The sequence below is a fragment of the Protomyctophum parallelum genome, assembly GCF_964188405.1.
Source record: "Protomyctophum parallelum genome assembly, chromosome: 14".
NCBI classification, from domain to species: Eukaryota; Metazoa; Chordata; class Actinopteri; order Myctophiformes; family Myctophidae; genus Protomyctophum; species Protomyctophum parallelum.
This window is the reverse complement of record NC_139709.1, coordinates 37,532,672-37,551,086: the sequence shown is the minus strand read 5'-3', so window position 1 is coordinate 37,551,086 and position 18,415 is coordinate 37,532,672. Positions and strand designations below refer to the sequence as shown.

The following is an 18,415-nucleotide window of genomic DNA, read 5'->3' as shown; positions in this document are numbered from 1 at the left end:
CATGGGACATTTCACTTGATGATTAATTAATTGCCACACAAATAATTGCGATTATACAACGGGTAATTTTGAGGAAGCAATACGATTGGTTGAAATATCCATCTACCTTACCGTGCTTCAAACGAGCGTGACTGCACACCTAATCAAAACGAATGAGACGGAGACTTGCAGAGAACAGAGCAGGCCGAGTAAATGGTAAATGGTGCATTTATATAGCGCCTTTATCCAAGGCGCTTTACATAGATTGTGCATCAATTGTGCATAAATTCACCCATTCACACACACATTCATACACCGATGGCGGCGAAAACCATGCAAGGCACCAACCAGCACATCAGGAGCAATTAGGGGTTCAGTTTCTTGCTCAAGGACACTTCGACACTAACTCTGGGGGAGCCCGGGTTCGAACTGGCAACCTTGCGGTTACCATCCAGCCACTCTAACCCTGAGCCACCGCCGCCCGAGTAGCTAGGCTAGCAGTTTGCATGGGACATTTATGGTCGTATTGGCTAAATCTGGCATTCAAAAATATTGAACTTCTACCAAATATCTTAGTTACAAAGACATTTAGTTGATGTGTGTTTTGTGTTTTGGATGACAGCCCATACATCCAAACAGAAAAGTCCTATGTGATTGCATTAAACAACGTTAAACTCACATTTCCACTCAATTTGCAACTCACTTTATGCATGTGCAATTGCGCATACCATCTATAATCACGCTAAAGCACACCCTTTCATGTTATATTGCTTAATTTTGCAACAATTATGCAAAACAATTGCGACTAGGCTGTGGTGGTGTTAATACTTATGACAGGCTTACATGCTGTTCTGGTTGGACTGGGCGGCGTGCTGCTCGTACAGCTTATGGGCATCCTGGGGGGGCGGGGCCATGTAGTAGGCGGGGTTCTGGGGCTGCTTGACGGACAGCTGCAGCTTCTGCTGCAGAGCGGCCTGGTTCTGGTTCCACATCTGACCCGACTGGTCCTGCACCTGCATGTACTGGTGGTGAAAACCAGGACCACACGTTTGTTATTATCGTCATCATTATAAATGATAACAGTCTTTATTGTCCCCTCAGGGTGCAGCTCTGTACTTTTTGCAAATTGTTAAAAGGATCCCTGGCTAATAAGACAAATATGCCTTAACATTATACTTGCCCTCTACAACAAAAATAAAAACACCTTAAATATTGTATTTATTTTATAAATAAAGAATCTTTCACTCGATAGGAACTGCTCCTGTCGCAAGTTGATGATGTCATATGTCCATATGGTCTAGCAAGCCCTATGGAATGTATGGAATGCATATGCTAATAAAAAACAACAAAGCAATATTTTAAATACTTTTTATTAGCCCGTGCATTCCATATATTCATCCATAGGGCTGGACCACACATGGACATATGACATCAACTTACGACAGGAGCAGTTCCTATTGAGTGAAAGTCAAGATTCTCCATTTATGAAAGAAATAAAACATTTATGGTGTTTTTATTTTAGTTATAGAGGGCAATTATAATGTTGTAAGGCATATTTGTCTTATTAGCCAGGGATCCTTTTAAAGTATTCAATCAATCAATCAAGCCATATGAGTTAAGAAAGTGGTGGTCTCAGAGCATGTTTAATTTAATTATCAATTGATCAGATAGTGATCTGGCTTGGATCAATAGAACCAAAGTAGTATACCTTTTCTTATTTATTGTATCACTAGTGTTATATTCTCATTAAAATCTTATTGTTTTTGCCAATTATTTGGGGGCCAAACTTGCATTATCCTTGCAGTCCACAGGGTTAGGGCCTGATATTGAATCCAAAGAGTGAAACCAACCTGTTGTAAGGCGGGGTGATGCGGAGGACTCTTCCTCATTGGCCCCTGCTGCTGCATGGGCTTAGTGGGCGACGCCCCTTGCACCTGTAGCTGCAAAGCCTGCTGGGATGGCACCGAGGGCGGAGCCTGGCTCTGGGGGAGCTGTGGCTGCTGCTGGGGCCCCCCTTGCTGCTGCTGGTTGAGGGGACTCTGGCCGTTGGGCCCCTGTGAGGCCCCGGGGCCTCCCTGTCCAGGGCCCGGTGGCCCTGAGGGTCTCTGCTGGCTGTAGGGGATGTGGGACTGTTTGGCGCCGCTGGGCTGGTTGTGGGAGGGGCCAGGCTGCAGGAAGGAGCCGGCCACGCCCCCAGGGGAGAAGGTGAACGCCGGGTTTACCTGCAGGCCGGGAAACGCCACGGGAGGAGGAAGTACATACGCTGGAGGAGGGAACCCTAGAGAGGCGAGAACCAATCACAATGAGGTATACTGCATTGGAGGAGGAAGTACATGTGTATAGAGCAGTGGTTTTCAACCCGTTTCATGTCAAGGCCCATTATATATTAAGGTTGTGCGATATTTCGGTTTCGTGGTTTAATACGGTTTAATGATTTCATTAAGGTTTCATCCGTCAAAACCGGCAAACCGTTTAACCTGACATGAGCGTTGGGTGGCCGTGATTATTGTTTACGGAAGCAGTGGAGAATGGCAGCATCGCATGATCCATCCGTCCGTCTGTGTCTGACTAAATTCTTGTGCCAGTTACAAGACTTGCCGTGCTCTCCCCCGCCCGCCTCCCCCTAACGTGCGTGCACCATGACAGGCAACGCTGAAGTCAAGTGACACACAAGCGCTAAATAATAAACTATGTGTGTGTGCGTGCGCTGTATGGTTTACGTCAAGTCACAAAATCACTTGTTGCTATGGCACAGACAGGCCCGGCGCCAGGATGAAATGACAGAGGGGGCAATCGGGGGCAGGTATTGGACATGAAGACAATGCGCCACATTTGCATATCTATAGAGGGCGGAGGCGCACGATTTCGTTGGCTTCCTTCCTTTCAATGCCTGGAAATGTACCATTGTTTTGTCTGTAACTATTTGATCTAAGGGGGCATAGAGGTTGATTTAGGGGGGCAAACACCCCCTTTGCCCCCCCGTGGCTCCGGGCCTGGGCACAGACACAGAGCTATGCTGGGACAGACAGTCACAGAACAGATTCGTTGCAGCTCAGCATTGCAAAAATATTCCTATCAGCAACAGCAACTGGCCCACTCTCTGTGAGGCATGAACTAAACTCAGTTGATCATGCTGAAATAATCTGATGCGAGACAACGGCTGCATCTCCACTTCCAATCTAGAATTAATTATACGTCGCCGTACTGCGGAGCGTGTGCAGAAAATAGCCGATCTACAAGCTTACAGCACGTCGTCGCGCATTGTTTATGGATGCGTTCATGACTCGTTTCTGTCACATCATAAGATACTAATGTAATGGGTAAAATAATCACGGAGATCAACTCGGAGCAGGCAACGCTGTATGCCTGTTCCTGGGGGCTACACTGCTACAGTATACACTACGGTAGGCAGAGAGGGACAAGACAGGCGAACATGACTGACGAGACATCACAATAGCGAAAAGGGCCATCGTGTGGCGATAGACTGTAATAGCACTCTCTGATTAACAAAATGAAATAATGCGAACGCATGGCCACGTTAAAATTAATTAGACGGTAAAACCGGTATTTTGGCAATAGTAAACCGGGGTTTTAAAATGTCCCAAACCGTCCAACAATTTACAATTACAATTTAGGCATTTAGCAGACGCTCTTAATCCAGAGCGACTTACATTAAGCAAGAACAAAAGCATGGGAATACATCACATAAAAGCATTTATCATGAAACATGCGTAAGCTAAGAAAGTAACAGTGGAATATCTATATAATGAAACTATACATATATACTACTATGCTATACATATGTACTATGGCGTGCTATGACTATATACAATGCAATTATAGTGCTGTCTACATAACATGCTATAAGTCTGTATCAAATGCTACGGAAGTCTACGGAAGTGCCATCTAAGGGGGTAGGGTAAGTGCTATGGGCCATGATGGAGTCTGAAAAGGTGGGTTTTCAGACTACGGCGGAAGATTGGGAGTGATGCTGCAGTTCTGACTGCAATGGGAAGTGCATTCCACAGTTTTGGAGCCACATATATATATATATATATATTTTTTTTTTTGAGGCATTTGAGTCACGGACCACCCTTTGATGAGATTTAGCCTCACAGACCCAAACTAAAGAATATCTTGATATCGTTGGATACGATTTTGTCCACAAATCTATAGTTTATTGATGTGGCACTGGTACCATAGGAGAGATAACAGGCAAATGTTGATCAAAATAACAATTCTTCTACTTTCTCTAGTTGTGTAGACTAGGTTACAAACTCTCCATCATTTAGCTGGGGACCACCTGGACCCCCCTCAACGACCACTGGGGACCACCTGGACACCCCTCAACGACCACTGGGGACAACCTGGACACCCTTCAACGACCAGCTGGGGACCACCTGGACCCCCCTCAACGACCACTGGTTGAAAACCACTGCTATATAGGCAAGGAAGGAAAATTAAGAAAGGGACGCCAACGTAATTTTCTCTTTCCAGCAGGGAGATACGTCGCACTGCGGTGGCAAACTGGGAGTTCGATGGAATTTATTGCAGTCACGGACATCCGGTAAAATACTAATAAGGAAAATTAAAGAAAACATATCACACATTGTGATATGTTTTCATTGTGATATGACGCATGCCCGGCGTCCAGCACGTCCCTTCCTTAATTTACCTTCCTTGGCTGGAGGAGGGAAACCTAAAGAGAAGAGAACCATCTGTACCAGGTCTGCTGGGTAAAGGTGGAAAAGCTCCAGTATGGTGTATGGGGATGAACTGGGAGGTGCAGGTCGTCTGACTCTGACTGACTGGAGTCTTCCTCGCCTCCGACACTGGAGTCTTCCTCATCTCCACCTGTGCTTTCACCTGAGCATGCATGCGCACACGTGCACAGGCACACACAATACATTGATCAGACTATACTGCAGAGTAGTAGACTACAGTGTGGCAGAATAGCGCCAATTAAAAATAAGTCAAAAAGTAATTACAAAAACAAATACATTACATTGTATTTCTGCAGAGCATAGAGGGATTAAGTAGTATATTTTTCACTTCATGTTTTTGAGGGGCGCCAGCCCTTCCTATACACAGGTTTAATATTTGTCTTTAGTTCAATGTTTGTTTTATAAACGCCATTGACAATGGAGGGAAAATATACATCATAATGTGCCTCATTACGTCATATTGTCTCTTTATTGTTAATGGTGTTTAATGTTTGTGTTGGCACCGTTTTACATCACATCACCTAATCAACATGAGTTAGACTTTAATATATTCTATATCACTTCTGAGGGACTGATTTTTTAATTAAAGATACTTATACAAATAATTATAGTCTCTCTATTTTTATATGCTGATTGTTTATTCTATATAATCATTTAGCTCATCTTGATTTGTCCTTAGACTATGATCAATGTATCAATGGTTAATATATTAACTACCAAAACTATGTATACTGTACATCAGTGCACATCAAATAGCCATGTAGATTGATTGACAAAGAAAAAAATAAGTTTGATCGACTGCATTGTTTACCTGTTTTCCCGCCTCAGTGGTTTTGTCGTGTCCTGTCTTCTTCACTTCACTCTTCCTCTTTCCTTCCCTCTTCATGTCTCCTTTCCCTGCAGCTGTGTTGTTTCCTTTCCTCTCGTACTCTCTGCTGCTGCGTTCACGCTCGTTCAGCTGAACGTTGTTGTTGCCTCGACTCTGCTGTTGCTGCTGCTCACGAGGTTTGATGTTCTCTGTAACATACACACGTTTTCAACATTAAACTTCAATTCATCAAACATCAAGTCATGCGTTTCCTTTATTTCGTTTCATTGCGTTCTCTTTTAATGTTCTTCTTCGCCGTTGACAATTATTGTCAAAGATTAATTTGAAATATGTTTATTTGATTGATTAATGGCCCAAACTACACAGTTACCACTGCCAGTACCTTTAAATGTGACAACGGGTCTCTCTCCGGTCTCTATGCCAGTGTTCTGGGTCTTTCCAGCAGACAGGACTGACTTGAGAGCGCTGCTGGTGTTGTTGTCAAGGTGTTGGGTGTTATTGTGTCCCGTCTGCTCGCCATTGCTGGACTCCTGGAGGACAGGAGAGTCCTTCTCCTGAGGCTCCTCGATGGCCTGTTCTGGAATGTCGCTGAGGAAGAGGAGGACGCCATCCTCACTGGACTTACACTGGATTAATCTGAGAGAGAGAGAGAGAGAGAGAGAGAGTGAGTCAGAGGGAGTGAATTTGGGCTGTACTTGACTAAATTGAATGTTAATGTGAGAATAGCTGTCAAGGAGTTCAGGTCATAGCTAGGAGCTCTAAGTTAACACCCCAATCGCCCAGGACGAAGTTCACTGTCCTTTAAATTAGTAACACCCAGCGCCCAGGACGAGGTTTTATCCAAATGACGAAGATTATTGATATCACAACCGATCGCATCATTCCACAGCCTAGGAGCGCCTGTTGCGCAATACTCAATGTTGCATAACTGTGGGATGTCATCGAAAATGTTCCCCCCCGTTTAGCCGACGAGACCAAAAATCTTAAAACGTTAATAACTCTTTTTTTTTTTTTTTAAGATATTTTTTTGCGGCTTATGCCTTTTATTGATTTTTGAAGGGACAGACAGTAGGCTGACAGGAAACGGGAGAGAGATGGGGGGATGACATGCAGTAAAGGCCGTGTCGGGTCCGGGAGTCGAACCCGCGGCACACTGCGACTGGATTACCAGTCCGGTGCCCAGACCGTTACGCTACGGCCTGGGCCACGTTAATAACTCTTGATCTAAATCATCCCGTCCAATTCTAAGAAAAGACCATGTGTTAGACGGCCCACCGTGGTCCTGTCGCTAGTCGCGTTAAATTTAACCATACCTCCCGTTGTTGTCGATTGGCTCTAGAGTGTTTTGGCTACATTTAGCTGCTACATCCACATCCGGGATAACATCCTGTCCGTCTGTAAAAGTGCTCCGCTGCTATAAATCGCTGGGCGCTATGATTTAATGGATTAAATAACCCCCCAATCGGAGTGTTAAGCTATGCTTTCACATAGAAGTTTGTTATTGATTAGTATTGATCAGTACTCACCCCGGCTGGGTGTCTGCCACCCATCTTCCCAGACTGATGAGTCTCTGGTGTCTGGTATGAACTGGAACCTTCTCTCTGTCCACCATGATGTCCTGGTGTCCTTTAGTGAAGTCCAGAGTCCTATACAGTAACACAACAATACTATGTAACACAATGTAACACAACATGATGTCCTTTAGTAAAGTCCATAGTCCTATACAGTAACACAATACTATGTAACACAACAACATGATGTCCTGAGTGGTAGAAAACGAGGCGGCTGTTCGTAGCTACAGTGGAGTTGGTACTGCTGTATGGGGCAGAGACATGGACACTCACAGCACAACAGGAAAGAGCCCTGGATGGAGTCTACACAAGAATGCCACAAATGGCACTAGACGGACAGACCACATCAGAAATGTGGACCTCGACGGGGACCTACCACAGATCACAGACAAAGTCAGAGAGAGACGGATGAGGCTGGCTGGCACTGCATCAGGCACCCGGAACTAGTGGCAAGCAAACAGACACTGTGGCAGCCAACCCAGGAGGGGCAAGAAGCACAACACCTACGTAGATGCACTACGGCACGACAGCTTAGCTAACAACACTGTAGAGCTCAAGATCCTGATGTTAGATAGGAGAGTGTGGAGGGCAGCCATCCAGGAGTCCAGAGTTGGTGTTGGCTAGACCTCACTCTCACATCACATCGGAGCACTCGGTTCTTTCTTTTTTGCAGAGCACCATGGGCCCTTCAAGCTGAATATAGTTCAACTCTTGAAGAAGAGCTCTGCTCATCAATGTTACGTTTGATCCTCGTGGCTGTGTGACACAACCCAGTCCTTGACCACCTGACTTTAAATCGTCACTATAACTATGAGAGGTCTTTGTTTGTACACGTTGTATAACGCTTGAGCACAGCAACGGTTGATAGGGTCAAACATTGCAGGCATCAATATAACGTTCAGTGCAAGAAATAAGCGCCGAGTCTAGACATGATATCCAAAAGCTTACACAACACAACACAAGTTACACATCTGTGTGTGCTTACACAACACAACACAAGTTACACATCTGTGTGTGTGTGTGTGTGTGTGTGTGTGTGTGTGTGTGTGTGTGTGTGTGTGTGTGTGTGTGTGTACCGTAGAGCTGGTCTGAGAGCCAGGAAGCCCTGTAGTTCAAACTCCTCAGGCAGTGGGGTCACTGAGGAAGAAACAGACCACAGGTGTTTCAACAGTGACAATAACATTATGTACAACAAAGTATAAAATAGGGCTTACAGGAGACTCCTTCTCCAGTGACACATGGTATATAGTATATACACTATACGCATAAGGCTCAACGTTGATGTTGTGCTGTGACCTTTGTCCTTAACCTTTAGATGGGATTTTCAACAGGAATTCAAAGGTTAAGGCTTTCCAACTAATCTAAGTTTGATCCAAATCTGATCAAAACCTTTCATCAGATTCTTTTCACATGGTCATTATCACAGCTGAGTCCTGTGCGTACACATACAACGTGGTGTTGTTGAGGGGGAAAGCATGAGAAGTCCTCAGAAGAACTGGCAGGTCGTTTACCTGAAGAGCTTCCATCATTGTGTTTCGGCTGGAAACTGTTGAGTACAGACACCAACCAGGGCCAGATGCTGGAGAGAAGCACAGACACACACACCACGCATCAGAACAGTCATTGTAATAAAACACAGCTCAACAGTCCGACAGCAAAATGCATATTAACAATATTTCAACTTAGATCGTGTCAATGTTATCAGGAGGTGATATGGGCCACGGTCGTACAATGGAAGTTGTTCAGTGTTTATACCAGGGAGAGTGCAATCTATAACTGTTATGAGCACCAACATGTCTGCCTTTGAGCTAAGACATAATAAAGTCTGTTAGGATGGGATAATTTGATGTTAATACCTCTTGTCAACCAGTAGGTGTCCTACCAGACCACAAGATATAAATGTCTCAATAGTGGAGCAGGTAGGTAGACCAACTACAATCACTACTAGTGGTTAGTTAGTGATATAACAGACTGGTCAAAATGGTATCCACACCAAAAGGTTATGGAGTACAGCTTTATTACCAGGCTAATCTGGATGAAACAGTTTCAATCCAAATTGAATTTTGGTAGAGGTTTGGGTTGTGATTGTGAAGTTACCTTCTCATATCTTCAGTAGTTGCTCAGAACATTGATATTCAAAAACTATATTGCACAGTGAAACATTTCAGCACTGCATTGTTATTTGATTTATGTTTTTTATGTCAACTTCGTTGATTTTACCATTTAGTTTTGTAATGTTATACATTTGCAGAATCTGCTTTCTTTGTGCTAAAAGAGTAACTTTGAGAGCTGTGCAATGTAAGTCAATAAGGAGAATATTTGGGAATATCAATGTTCTAACCAATAGAACAATAAGACTAATAGCCTATTTGAAGTTACATCATTACAAGGTACCTACACAACCCAAACCTCGAACAAAGAGCCATTGTTCTTTAACATCGGGGTCATGTGGGTCAGAACCCCCACTTGATTTTTTTTGGGGGGGGGTCCCCAGATGACGGTGAAGTGACAATTTAAGGACATTTAAGACCTTTTTTAATTAAAAACATCAACAAAATATCCTATAAAAACCGATCAAACAGCCAATTTGTCAAATAATATAAGAAAGAGGCAAACATTGTGAAAATAGCAGATCTACTTATCTGTCGAACCATGTCAAACAAAATGAAATGCCTCAGCTCTACAATTCTAAGTGCTCATCAGGGTGGGGGATCGCCCAATGCAAATGAGATTATTTTGGGGGTTCACGGCCTGAAAAGGTTGAAAACCATTGAAGTAGGGGACAGAGAGGGACACTCACTACTGGCGTTTGTCCACCACGCTCTCATGAAAGACGCTGGGTCTGAGTCTGATCCAGTCCAGAGACACCTTGATGGCAGGAAGGGGACATTCTACCGTCACCTCCTCTGCTCTCTGCTTGTTGAGCAGGACACGACTGCACATCACACCCATGAAAGACACTGTAGAGACAGCAGGACAGTCAAACAACAGACAGACGCAATGAGTAATTATAAATAAACGTGCGCGCACACGAGCGTGCGTGTGAGCACACACTAAGCGTTTTTTTATTAGATGCAAGGTTACTCCGTGGTGGGAAATATATAAATAATACAAGTACGATATATAATACAAGAGAATGACAGCTTGGCACAAGCGACAGTAACTTTGATGCTTTGTAGAGGAGGAAAACTAATAGGCTATATTGTTTGTAAAAAGGTATCTTTTCCCTTGATCTTTATCTTTTTTTTAGTACAATAGTATTAGTTTACTATAATTAGATTAATACACGATAATCAACACTTAATTCAGAACACACCCAAATAAAATACATACAAATACGTGTTCAATCAATCATTGTTTGCCTCTTCTACAAAAATAAAAGTTACAAGTTACTGTCGTGCATGCCAAGCTGTCATTCTCTTGTAGGCCTACTTGTATTAGCCCATTTAGACCTGAGGCCTTCTAAAGCCTAATATCACATACATTTTCTGAAGAAAAAAAAAGATATATGTTGCTACATGTATAGCACTATGCAGTGCACGAGGATGCCTACGCACACCAAAGTCCTTGTAGCGGTGCCGGTCCACAGGAGAATAAACTGAAGAGGGAATCTTGAAAAAACAAGAAAGTGGCCACACGCGCTGATAGTGAAACCAATGTTTTGTTCCGTTAAGCCCTGATGAACGGCCGAAACGTTGGTTTCATGTCTTAATCTGCACTACATGTACAGCAACAACTAATGAGACACTGAGGTAGCTCCCGGATTGAAAGGTATAACACTGTATAGTATATAATCAATCCAAAGGCTACATCCAGTCTGCATGTGGAACGCATTGAAGTCATTGAGAGAAGCTTTTGAATAAACCCTATGTTTGAATGATTGATCATTTATATATAATAGTTGTACGCGGGCAACGTGCCTCTCTGTAAGTGTATATATGGGTGCCTCATATTTGGTCTTGAAACAGGCCTCCAGATCCCTAAGGCTGCCCCTGCTTATAGGGGCTGATGTGTGTGTGTGTGTGTGTGTGTGTGTGTCTCTTACTGAACAGTCCCAGTAGCTGGCTCCAGCAGGTCTGCTGGTCTACAGTGTAGTTGTTGTGCTCTACGTCAGTGTTCAGGTCTCTGAGGTGATGCAGCTCAAACAGGTTGATGACGGTGATGTGAACCAGCTGCTGCGAGCTGAACGCCGAACGCACCACAAGCCTCTGAAACCCAAAGCGCAACACAATGCTGAACGCAGCACCACCAACCTACCACTGTTTCTAGGTGAGACATGACCTTTGACACAATCTAAAACATTTCTCAATGGTAGTATGTAAAACCAGCAGTACTAGAGGTCCTGGTATGAGATAAGACCAGCAGTGCTAGAGGTCCTGGTAGGAGATAAACATTTATTTTTTACCTGAAACTGTTCCTCCAGTTTCTCTCTCAGGAAGCCCAGCTTGTCCAGACTCTTGCTCAGGTAAACGTGTCCGTGGAACTTAATGAAAGCCTTGATGAAATCTGAAACACTCCACTTAGTCTTCACTTCATCACGACTGCGCGCGCACACACACACACACACACACACACACACACACACACACAATAAAATTAACTTGTTTTATTTTGAGCAAAAACAAAGTCAGTCTACCTAGAGAAACAGACGCGTTTCGGCACATCAGCCTTCATCAGCGTTTCAAACTTTCTTGAGTGAAATGCTGAGGAAGACTGCGGATATTCCTTTCACTGTGTAGCTTCAATTATCTGCCATTCTAAGAGACTACTCCTTAGTTGAGTGAGCCGTCTCCTAATGGTTCTTGAGCCAATGGGAGTAGTCAATAGTCATGCCCATGGATCTCCCAGCGGATATTGTGCATGCGTGTACCTCTCCAGAGCTTTAGATAGAGCTTTCTGCAGGTTGGTGGATGCAGCAGGGAAGGGGAATTTGACAGCGATGCTGCGACAGTAATAGAAGATAGTGGTCAGGTGATCTCCTTTAGATGACGCCAGGATGGCCAGCTGGTTGTATGGTTGTCCTGTTAAAACACACACACACACACACACACACACACACACACACACACACACACACACACAATAAATAAAAAATACATAGATATTAATGATAACATACAACACAAGGCTTGATTCTTAGTAGCACTTCGTTTTTATTTGCACTTTATTTTGCACTCCATTTACCCTGTTTTTGACTAGAGTTCCTCACATTTTCTCATATCTTGTAAGTCACTCTGTATAAGAGCTTCTCATAAATGACTATAGTGTATCCAGTATTATATCCATCACTGTCCAGCTACCAACATGAATAACTTCGATATTAGTGATCGGATAGACAATATGAAGATGATTGATGAGGCATGTAGAAACATTGATCCTGCTGAGAGATTGATGAGTATGGATCTACAGTATGGATGATGACAGACTGACCATTTGATGGAACTAATTGAGCAGCATGTCTGTAGTAGGACTCTGCCTGGCTGGTCTGGTTACGATAACGAGCTGCAAAGACACAAAAACATTACAATTATGTATCTATAAGATACAGAGCTGCAATGACAAAAACAATACTACAATCATGTATCTAGTCAACAAAAAACATTACAATCATTTATCTAGCCAATCTTGGTAGGACATTTATAAATTCATAATAAATAATTTAATTTTGGTCCACTGACATACAGTAGTGAGAAAGTGGCTTTGAACCAACATACATAATATAAAAGGCTGGAAGCATTTATTTTAAAGTCGCAATCCGTTTTTAAAGATACATTCCGTAACTTTCAGGTCCTCCACACGAGCACCTAAATGTATACTGCTCTGCTGAGACAGAACACTTCATGAGAGCGCTTTGTGCAGTAGCTAGTAGTACTACTTGTTAGCCAGTAGGTGTCCTACCAGACCACAAGATGAAAATGTGTCAATAGAACTCTATTATAGAAGAGACATTCTTGTATTGACAAAAAATACTGCAGTTTGGTTTATTATATGGAAATTAGCAAATTAGTTTAATTCACAAAAGAAAAGTTGTGGAATTCAGCGTTAAATGGCTTCCCACTTTTGTATATATTTGAAATGAGACTCAACAGAATACTACAGTATATACAGTACATATTTGGCCATGGTCCCCTAGGGCTCTGTACTAAGTGAGCTCCTTTTTTTCCCCTCGACACAAATCATCTTCACCAGAAAATATAAATAGCTGATCTACAAGCTCAAACCAATGAGAGCTTGTAGATTGGGCTGCACAATGAATCCAAATTCAACCGTGATGAAATTGCATGATTGTCCGATTGATATGTATTGATGTAAACTGCTGTTTTTATTTAGTGTTACGTTTTAGTACTCATTCTGATATGCAAATAATTTACAGTAGGTGAATTATTTTATTCTATATATTAGCAGTAATGTACAATAGCACAACATGAATGTGAAAGCAGTGTTATGTTTAAGAGATATAGTGCAATCAAAAATAAATAACCGCAACCCAAATCGATTTATACACTCAAGAGTTAAATTAATTAAGAGTTCAAATTAATTAGGATTTCACAGTGTAGATTTGGGTCCCAGAGATAAAACATATGCATCAAATGTGGCCTGTAGCCTAATGCATATCAAACCTGGCGTACTTGAAATTGAAAGGTAGACATTACTTATGTCTCTTATATAGGTGATGTTACCTATGTCTCCTAGATGCACCAGACAGTGCTGGCAGATGTAGGAGCAGGAGCTGGGTTGAGGGGTAACGATGGCAGAGCCGCTGTTCTGTTTGTTACTGATGATCCCCAGTTGAGAGGACTTGACTCGACACGGTAGATCCACGTTGAACACCATGCATAGCTCCTGCAATAACTATAACACACAACATCACATTACATATCATTGTAATCATTGGGCATGGGCATTAAACAAAATGCCCCGCCAATAGGATGGTTCTGTATACAGTGGGGACCTCATGTTTTGTATTGTCTTGGTGATATATGTTTTTCTGTGTTATGTGCTGTTTTGTTGTGAGGTGTTGAACAGACCGTGAAGATGGATATCCTTCGGGACAATACATATTATTATTAGGTTGTTTTTTTATTGAACAATGAAACGTTACGATTTTGTATTTCTGTTTGCCTTTTAGACTTCGTAATCACAAATTGCACAGGCCAGATATGACAAATAACTTTAATATAAGAAATCACTGACCCATTTATTCGTTTTTATTTTTCAAAAATATTAGATTTTTATTTTCATTTTTAACATGGAAACGGTTGACGATTCAAATCGATCTCAAATAATTACGATTAGGCGATTATGTAATAATTGTGACAGGCCTACCTGTGTGTAGAATCCACTGGCAGCCTCCAGGAACAGTGACAGGTTAGCTTGGACCTCACTGCGGTTGGGGTTGGCTCGGTTCTTCGCTTGACTCTGTAGAGTTGTGATCTGGTTCTTGAAGGCGTGGTTCCACCTTTGGGATTAAAGAAATCCAAACATAACCGTTTTACATTTTAGATGTGCATATAGCACATTGCTTGAGCTTTTTGAGTGGTGCAACCACTCCCTTACGGAGCTACAGTATGTGTGTGGGTGGGTATGAGCACGAAAACAGCATGGTTGTTTTTCACCACCTGTGCGCAACCTAACACACACACACAAACACACACGCACGTATTAACTGTATATATATGATGTTTTCGGGTGTGCCAGTAGAGTACAGTAGAGGGACCGCCACACGGTAACTCTGGGCCGGCCCCCTGGGCGCGTTTCTGGGGGTCTGAAACTTCTTTTGATAGGATACAAAAAGGTAGGAATGTGAACATCCCCTCAGAGGGAGAGATCTAGTGTGAGAGTAGAAGTTGGATCGTAATAAACCTCTAATCCTCCGGTGTTGTTGGCTATATTTTCACATGAATTAACAAGTAACATCAAATATCAAATGTCAGTAACTGTAACAGCGTTATCAATACCGATTTGGAAAGAGCAACTAGTTATCGCAAAAAGTAGTTGCATTATAGTAATGCACCACTTTGTTTCTTTGTAACGTGTTAGTTCCAACATTGATAATAAGTTGCATGATACTTACAGGTCTTGTTCTACTTTCTTGTCCAGGGCGTACTCCAGATCAGTGACCAGCATCTTCTGGTAGAGATCCTGCAGAGCCTGTCGAGATGTCCACACCTCTGCTGCCCCTAATTTAGAATCTAACACACAGATATGCACTACATTCAACTGCCGTGTGTATTGATGCCGTTTCATTATCATAGTCATATAGTTAGGAGCTTCCCAGTACTACAGTCTGCTATAGTTTCATTATCATAGTCATATAGTTAGGAGCTTCCCAGTACTACAGTCTGCTATAGTTGGCCACTGAGCAGCCTCAATGTGCCTTGCTCAAGTGCTATTTGACTTGAGTAAGTAAGTAGTAAGACTGTCACGATTACAAATTTAAGTTGATGATTAATTGTCACACAAATAATTGATTTAATTGTGTTTTTGGCATTGGAAATTGGAACATCATGAATAGAAATCATAATTCTGTTTACATTTAGTCTTTGTGATTGCGGAAATAGATGATTTACCTTAAATAATTGTGACAACCCTAGTAAATAGTAGGCGGGGTGAAACCCACAGCAGTGCCTCAGCCCTACAACACTACGCTCAGTACGCTGTACACCTATTCTACAGGTTCATTGGAAGATGCCGATGGCATATAAACAATGGCAAAAGCAAGGGAAGAATAAAATAAAAAAAAATTTAACTGTAACTGCCATAGACAAATCAATTTCCCCTGTGAAAGCCGGTCATGTTTGACACATTGCTGGCAAGGGCTGGAATCGAACCAGGGGCAACTACAGACTATTGCTCCACAGGCTGGCTTAATCGTTCTGCTTAAAACTGGTGGAAAAGCAACCTGGTTTGTAGCCCGTTCTGTGAAAGCAACAAGGTTCCAAGAATCTAGAACAGAACAGTTCTAGAACCAAAGTTCTTTCATTTGAAAAAGGGCCACCGTGTCTCAGAGGAGGGCTGTGGACAGTTCCTAGACCTGCCTATCAGTCAGTGACATCATTGATGGGGAATGGGGATTTACAATGATGGCCTACGCTGTTATTTCACAAAACACTGAATCAAAAGATGCACTGTACTTGTTGTTTTAAATCTGTTGCTGCCACTCACATCTCACCCACTTTCTCATGGAAAACAAACCCCTGACAGACAAGAGAGAAAGAGTGAAGAAGAGAGCAAGAAGGCCAAAATGCTTGCCACGTAATCTCATTAAAACAAAATTTGTTAAGCGAAACATAGCTATAAGAAAGACTTAAAGACAAGAGAGCAGGTATGGGTGGAGAATGCATGTGCGTAATCTACGTACAGTATATGCAAGCATGTGCATGAAGTCGTGTTTTACCCAGTGCGGCCGGCTCCCTAATATGCGTTTGACAACCTTGACCTAGACCAGGGGTGACCACTCTTTTTTGACTGTAGAGACACTTTCAAAACAATATTATGCCATTGCTGAAAATAGTTTGTATTTTGTATGTACCTGAGTGGGCTTTGGAATAGCGGAGCTGGCGTTGCATATTAGACAAATGCACTTTGAATGGGAAATTGGAGGGGGAGAAATGGAATAGGTAGGATTTTTTTGTATTTAATTTGTAATGCTATACTACAGACAGCAACACTCTTGCATTGTGGGTTTGAGCTGACAGGCCCTTTATTTGATGTCAATCAATCAAGTCACCTTAATTCAAGTGGCAGATATCAACATATATTTTTTACATTTAAATTAAATATTTTTTAGAGGTCATGTGATCTACCTGCACAGCCTTTGTGATCTACTGATAGATCGCGATCTACATTTTGTGCACACCTGACCTAGACTCTCCTCTCTTCTGGCTCCCAGCTGTGCTGCTGTGGACTGCCCTCACACCCAAACCACCCCAGTCAGGAGTCAGGACTGCAGACTCATTCCGTCTGGGCCGTAGTGTGGAAGTTTGGGGCTCAATGACAATGTGGAATCAATCAACAATGACGCTGACCTTGATTTTCTACATGCGAATGCTGAGCAGGAGTTTCAACAAAGAAAGACCACCACAGAATAAAGAGCTGGGTACCGCTCACTGTACCAATAGAATACTCATACAGAGTTGGACACAAACAGCTATACCACTAGAATAAACATGGCATCAGGGTTGAAATGTTCATATTTGTACTGGGTTCACAGAGGGAACAAAATGCTTATGAAATCAGTAAACAAAAAAAGGATATTATCGTACACATACCCGTCATGTCTGCCTTCAGGGCCTCTGCCTGCCTGCTCACATGTAAACATAAGAGATAGAGAGAGACAGATTAGTACACACAAACAGAGAAAACTACTGCAGGTTCATCAATCTGTGTAAAAGTGGAAATAATTTCATCAGCTGTATTCTCTTTATAAAGAATCCATCAGAAGTTCAGTAGCTGACACACACACACACACATACACACAGCTCTCACTGTCAACAAGTGTGATTCACTAATATTTCTACTAGTGACGTAACTAAAACCAGACCGATTTAACAGTTAGGTCGATATAACATTATTTTGATGACATCAGTATCTGACTGCAATTATGCAGCCGATGCGTACTTTTAACCGCTTTCAACCTGGCATCCATGTTTTTGGCATGTGGTTAAAATTCCAGAACGCCACGGCTGTCACGATTACAAATTGAAGTTGACGATTAATTGTCACACAAATATAATTGCGATTAACAATTTAATTGCGTTTTTTGCATTGAACATTGGAACTTTACATTGAATTTGTATTTCTGTTTCCCTTTTAGGCTTTGTAATCACAAATTGCACAGGGCAGATATGACAAATAACTTACATATACAAAGAAATCACTGACGCATTTAATAACAAAGATGTTTGAATACTTAACGTAGACATTTTTCATGGAAACAATTGACGATTATGCAAAAATAATAGCGATTATCTCAAATAATTGTGATTAGTTATGTAATAATTGTGACAGGCCTACAGAATGCTTGTGAGTTTGCAGATCGGCCATGTTCACCTAAAATGACATGGTCAAAATACGGACACCAGGTTGAAATTGGTTAAAAATCATTACACATACACACATAACAGAAATATCGGTCTGGCTCTATATGACTCAACCAACCTCTTAGACAAACACTCTAACCTCAAGGCCACTGAGCATCATGTAATGACACCAGCTCTAACCCAGTAAAGTAACCAACAACAACCCAGTAACTATCAAAAACACTAACCATCAACAAGCTCCTGAATTTGGAACATAACCCCCCTCCCCTT

The 18,415-nt window shown here is 42.2% G+C and overlaps 1 protein-coding gene across 3 annotated transcripts in view; it reads right to left on the bottom strand.

Moving 5' to 3' along the window:
• Positions 1 to 18,415, bottom strand: part of smg7 (SMG7 nonsense mediated mRNA decay factor) — a 35,236-nt gene that overhangs the window by 14,241 nt on the left and 2,580 nt on the right. For all 3 annotated transcript variants that reach the window (XM_083782329.1, XM_083782330.1, XM_083782331.1), the window contains exons 2-18: positions 17,375 to 17,406; positions 15,178 to 15,295; positions 14,430 to 14,562; positions 13,784 to 13,955; positions 12,534 to 12,605; positions 11,974 to 12,124; positions 11,509 to 11,644; positions 11,149 to 11,311; positions 9,904 to 10,063; positions 8,615 to 8,682; positions 8,180 to 8,240; positions 7,059 to 7,178; positions 5,915 to 6,168; positions 5,515 to 5,720; positions 4,704 to 4,845; positions 1,830 to 2,257; positions 823 to 1,001 (exon numbers count right to left, since the gene is read on the bottom strand). In XM_083782329.1, the coding sequence (XP_083638455.1) occupies positions 823 to 1,001; positions 1,830 to 2,257; positions 4,704 to 4,845; positions 5,515 to 5,720; positions 5,915 to 6,168; positions 7,059 to 7,178; positions 8,180 to 8,240; positions 8,615 to 8,682; positions 9,904 to 10,063; positions 11,149 to 11,311; positions 11,509 to 11,644; positions 11,974 to 12,124; positions 12,534 to 12,605; positions 13,784 to 13,955; positions 14,430 to 14,562; positions 15,178 to 15,295; positions 17,375 to 17,406 (2,595 nt within the window). The remainder of the gene's footprint in view (positions 1 to 822; positions 1,002 to 1,829; positions 2,258 to 4,703; positions 4,846 to 5,514; positions 5,721 to 5,914; positions 6,169 to 7,058; positions 7,179 to 8,179; positions 8,241 to 8,614; positions 8,683 to 9,903; positions 10,064 to 11,148; positions 11,312 to 11,508; positions 11,645 to 11,973; positions 12,125 to 12,533; positions 12,606 to 13,783; positions 13,956 to 14,429; positions 14,563 to 15,177; positions 15,296 to 17,374; positions 17,407 to 18,415) is intronic.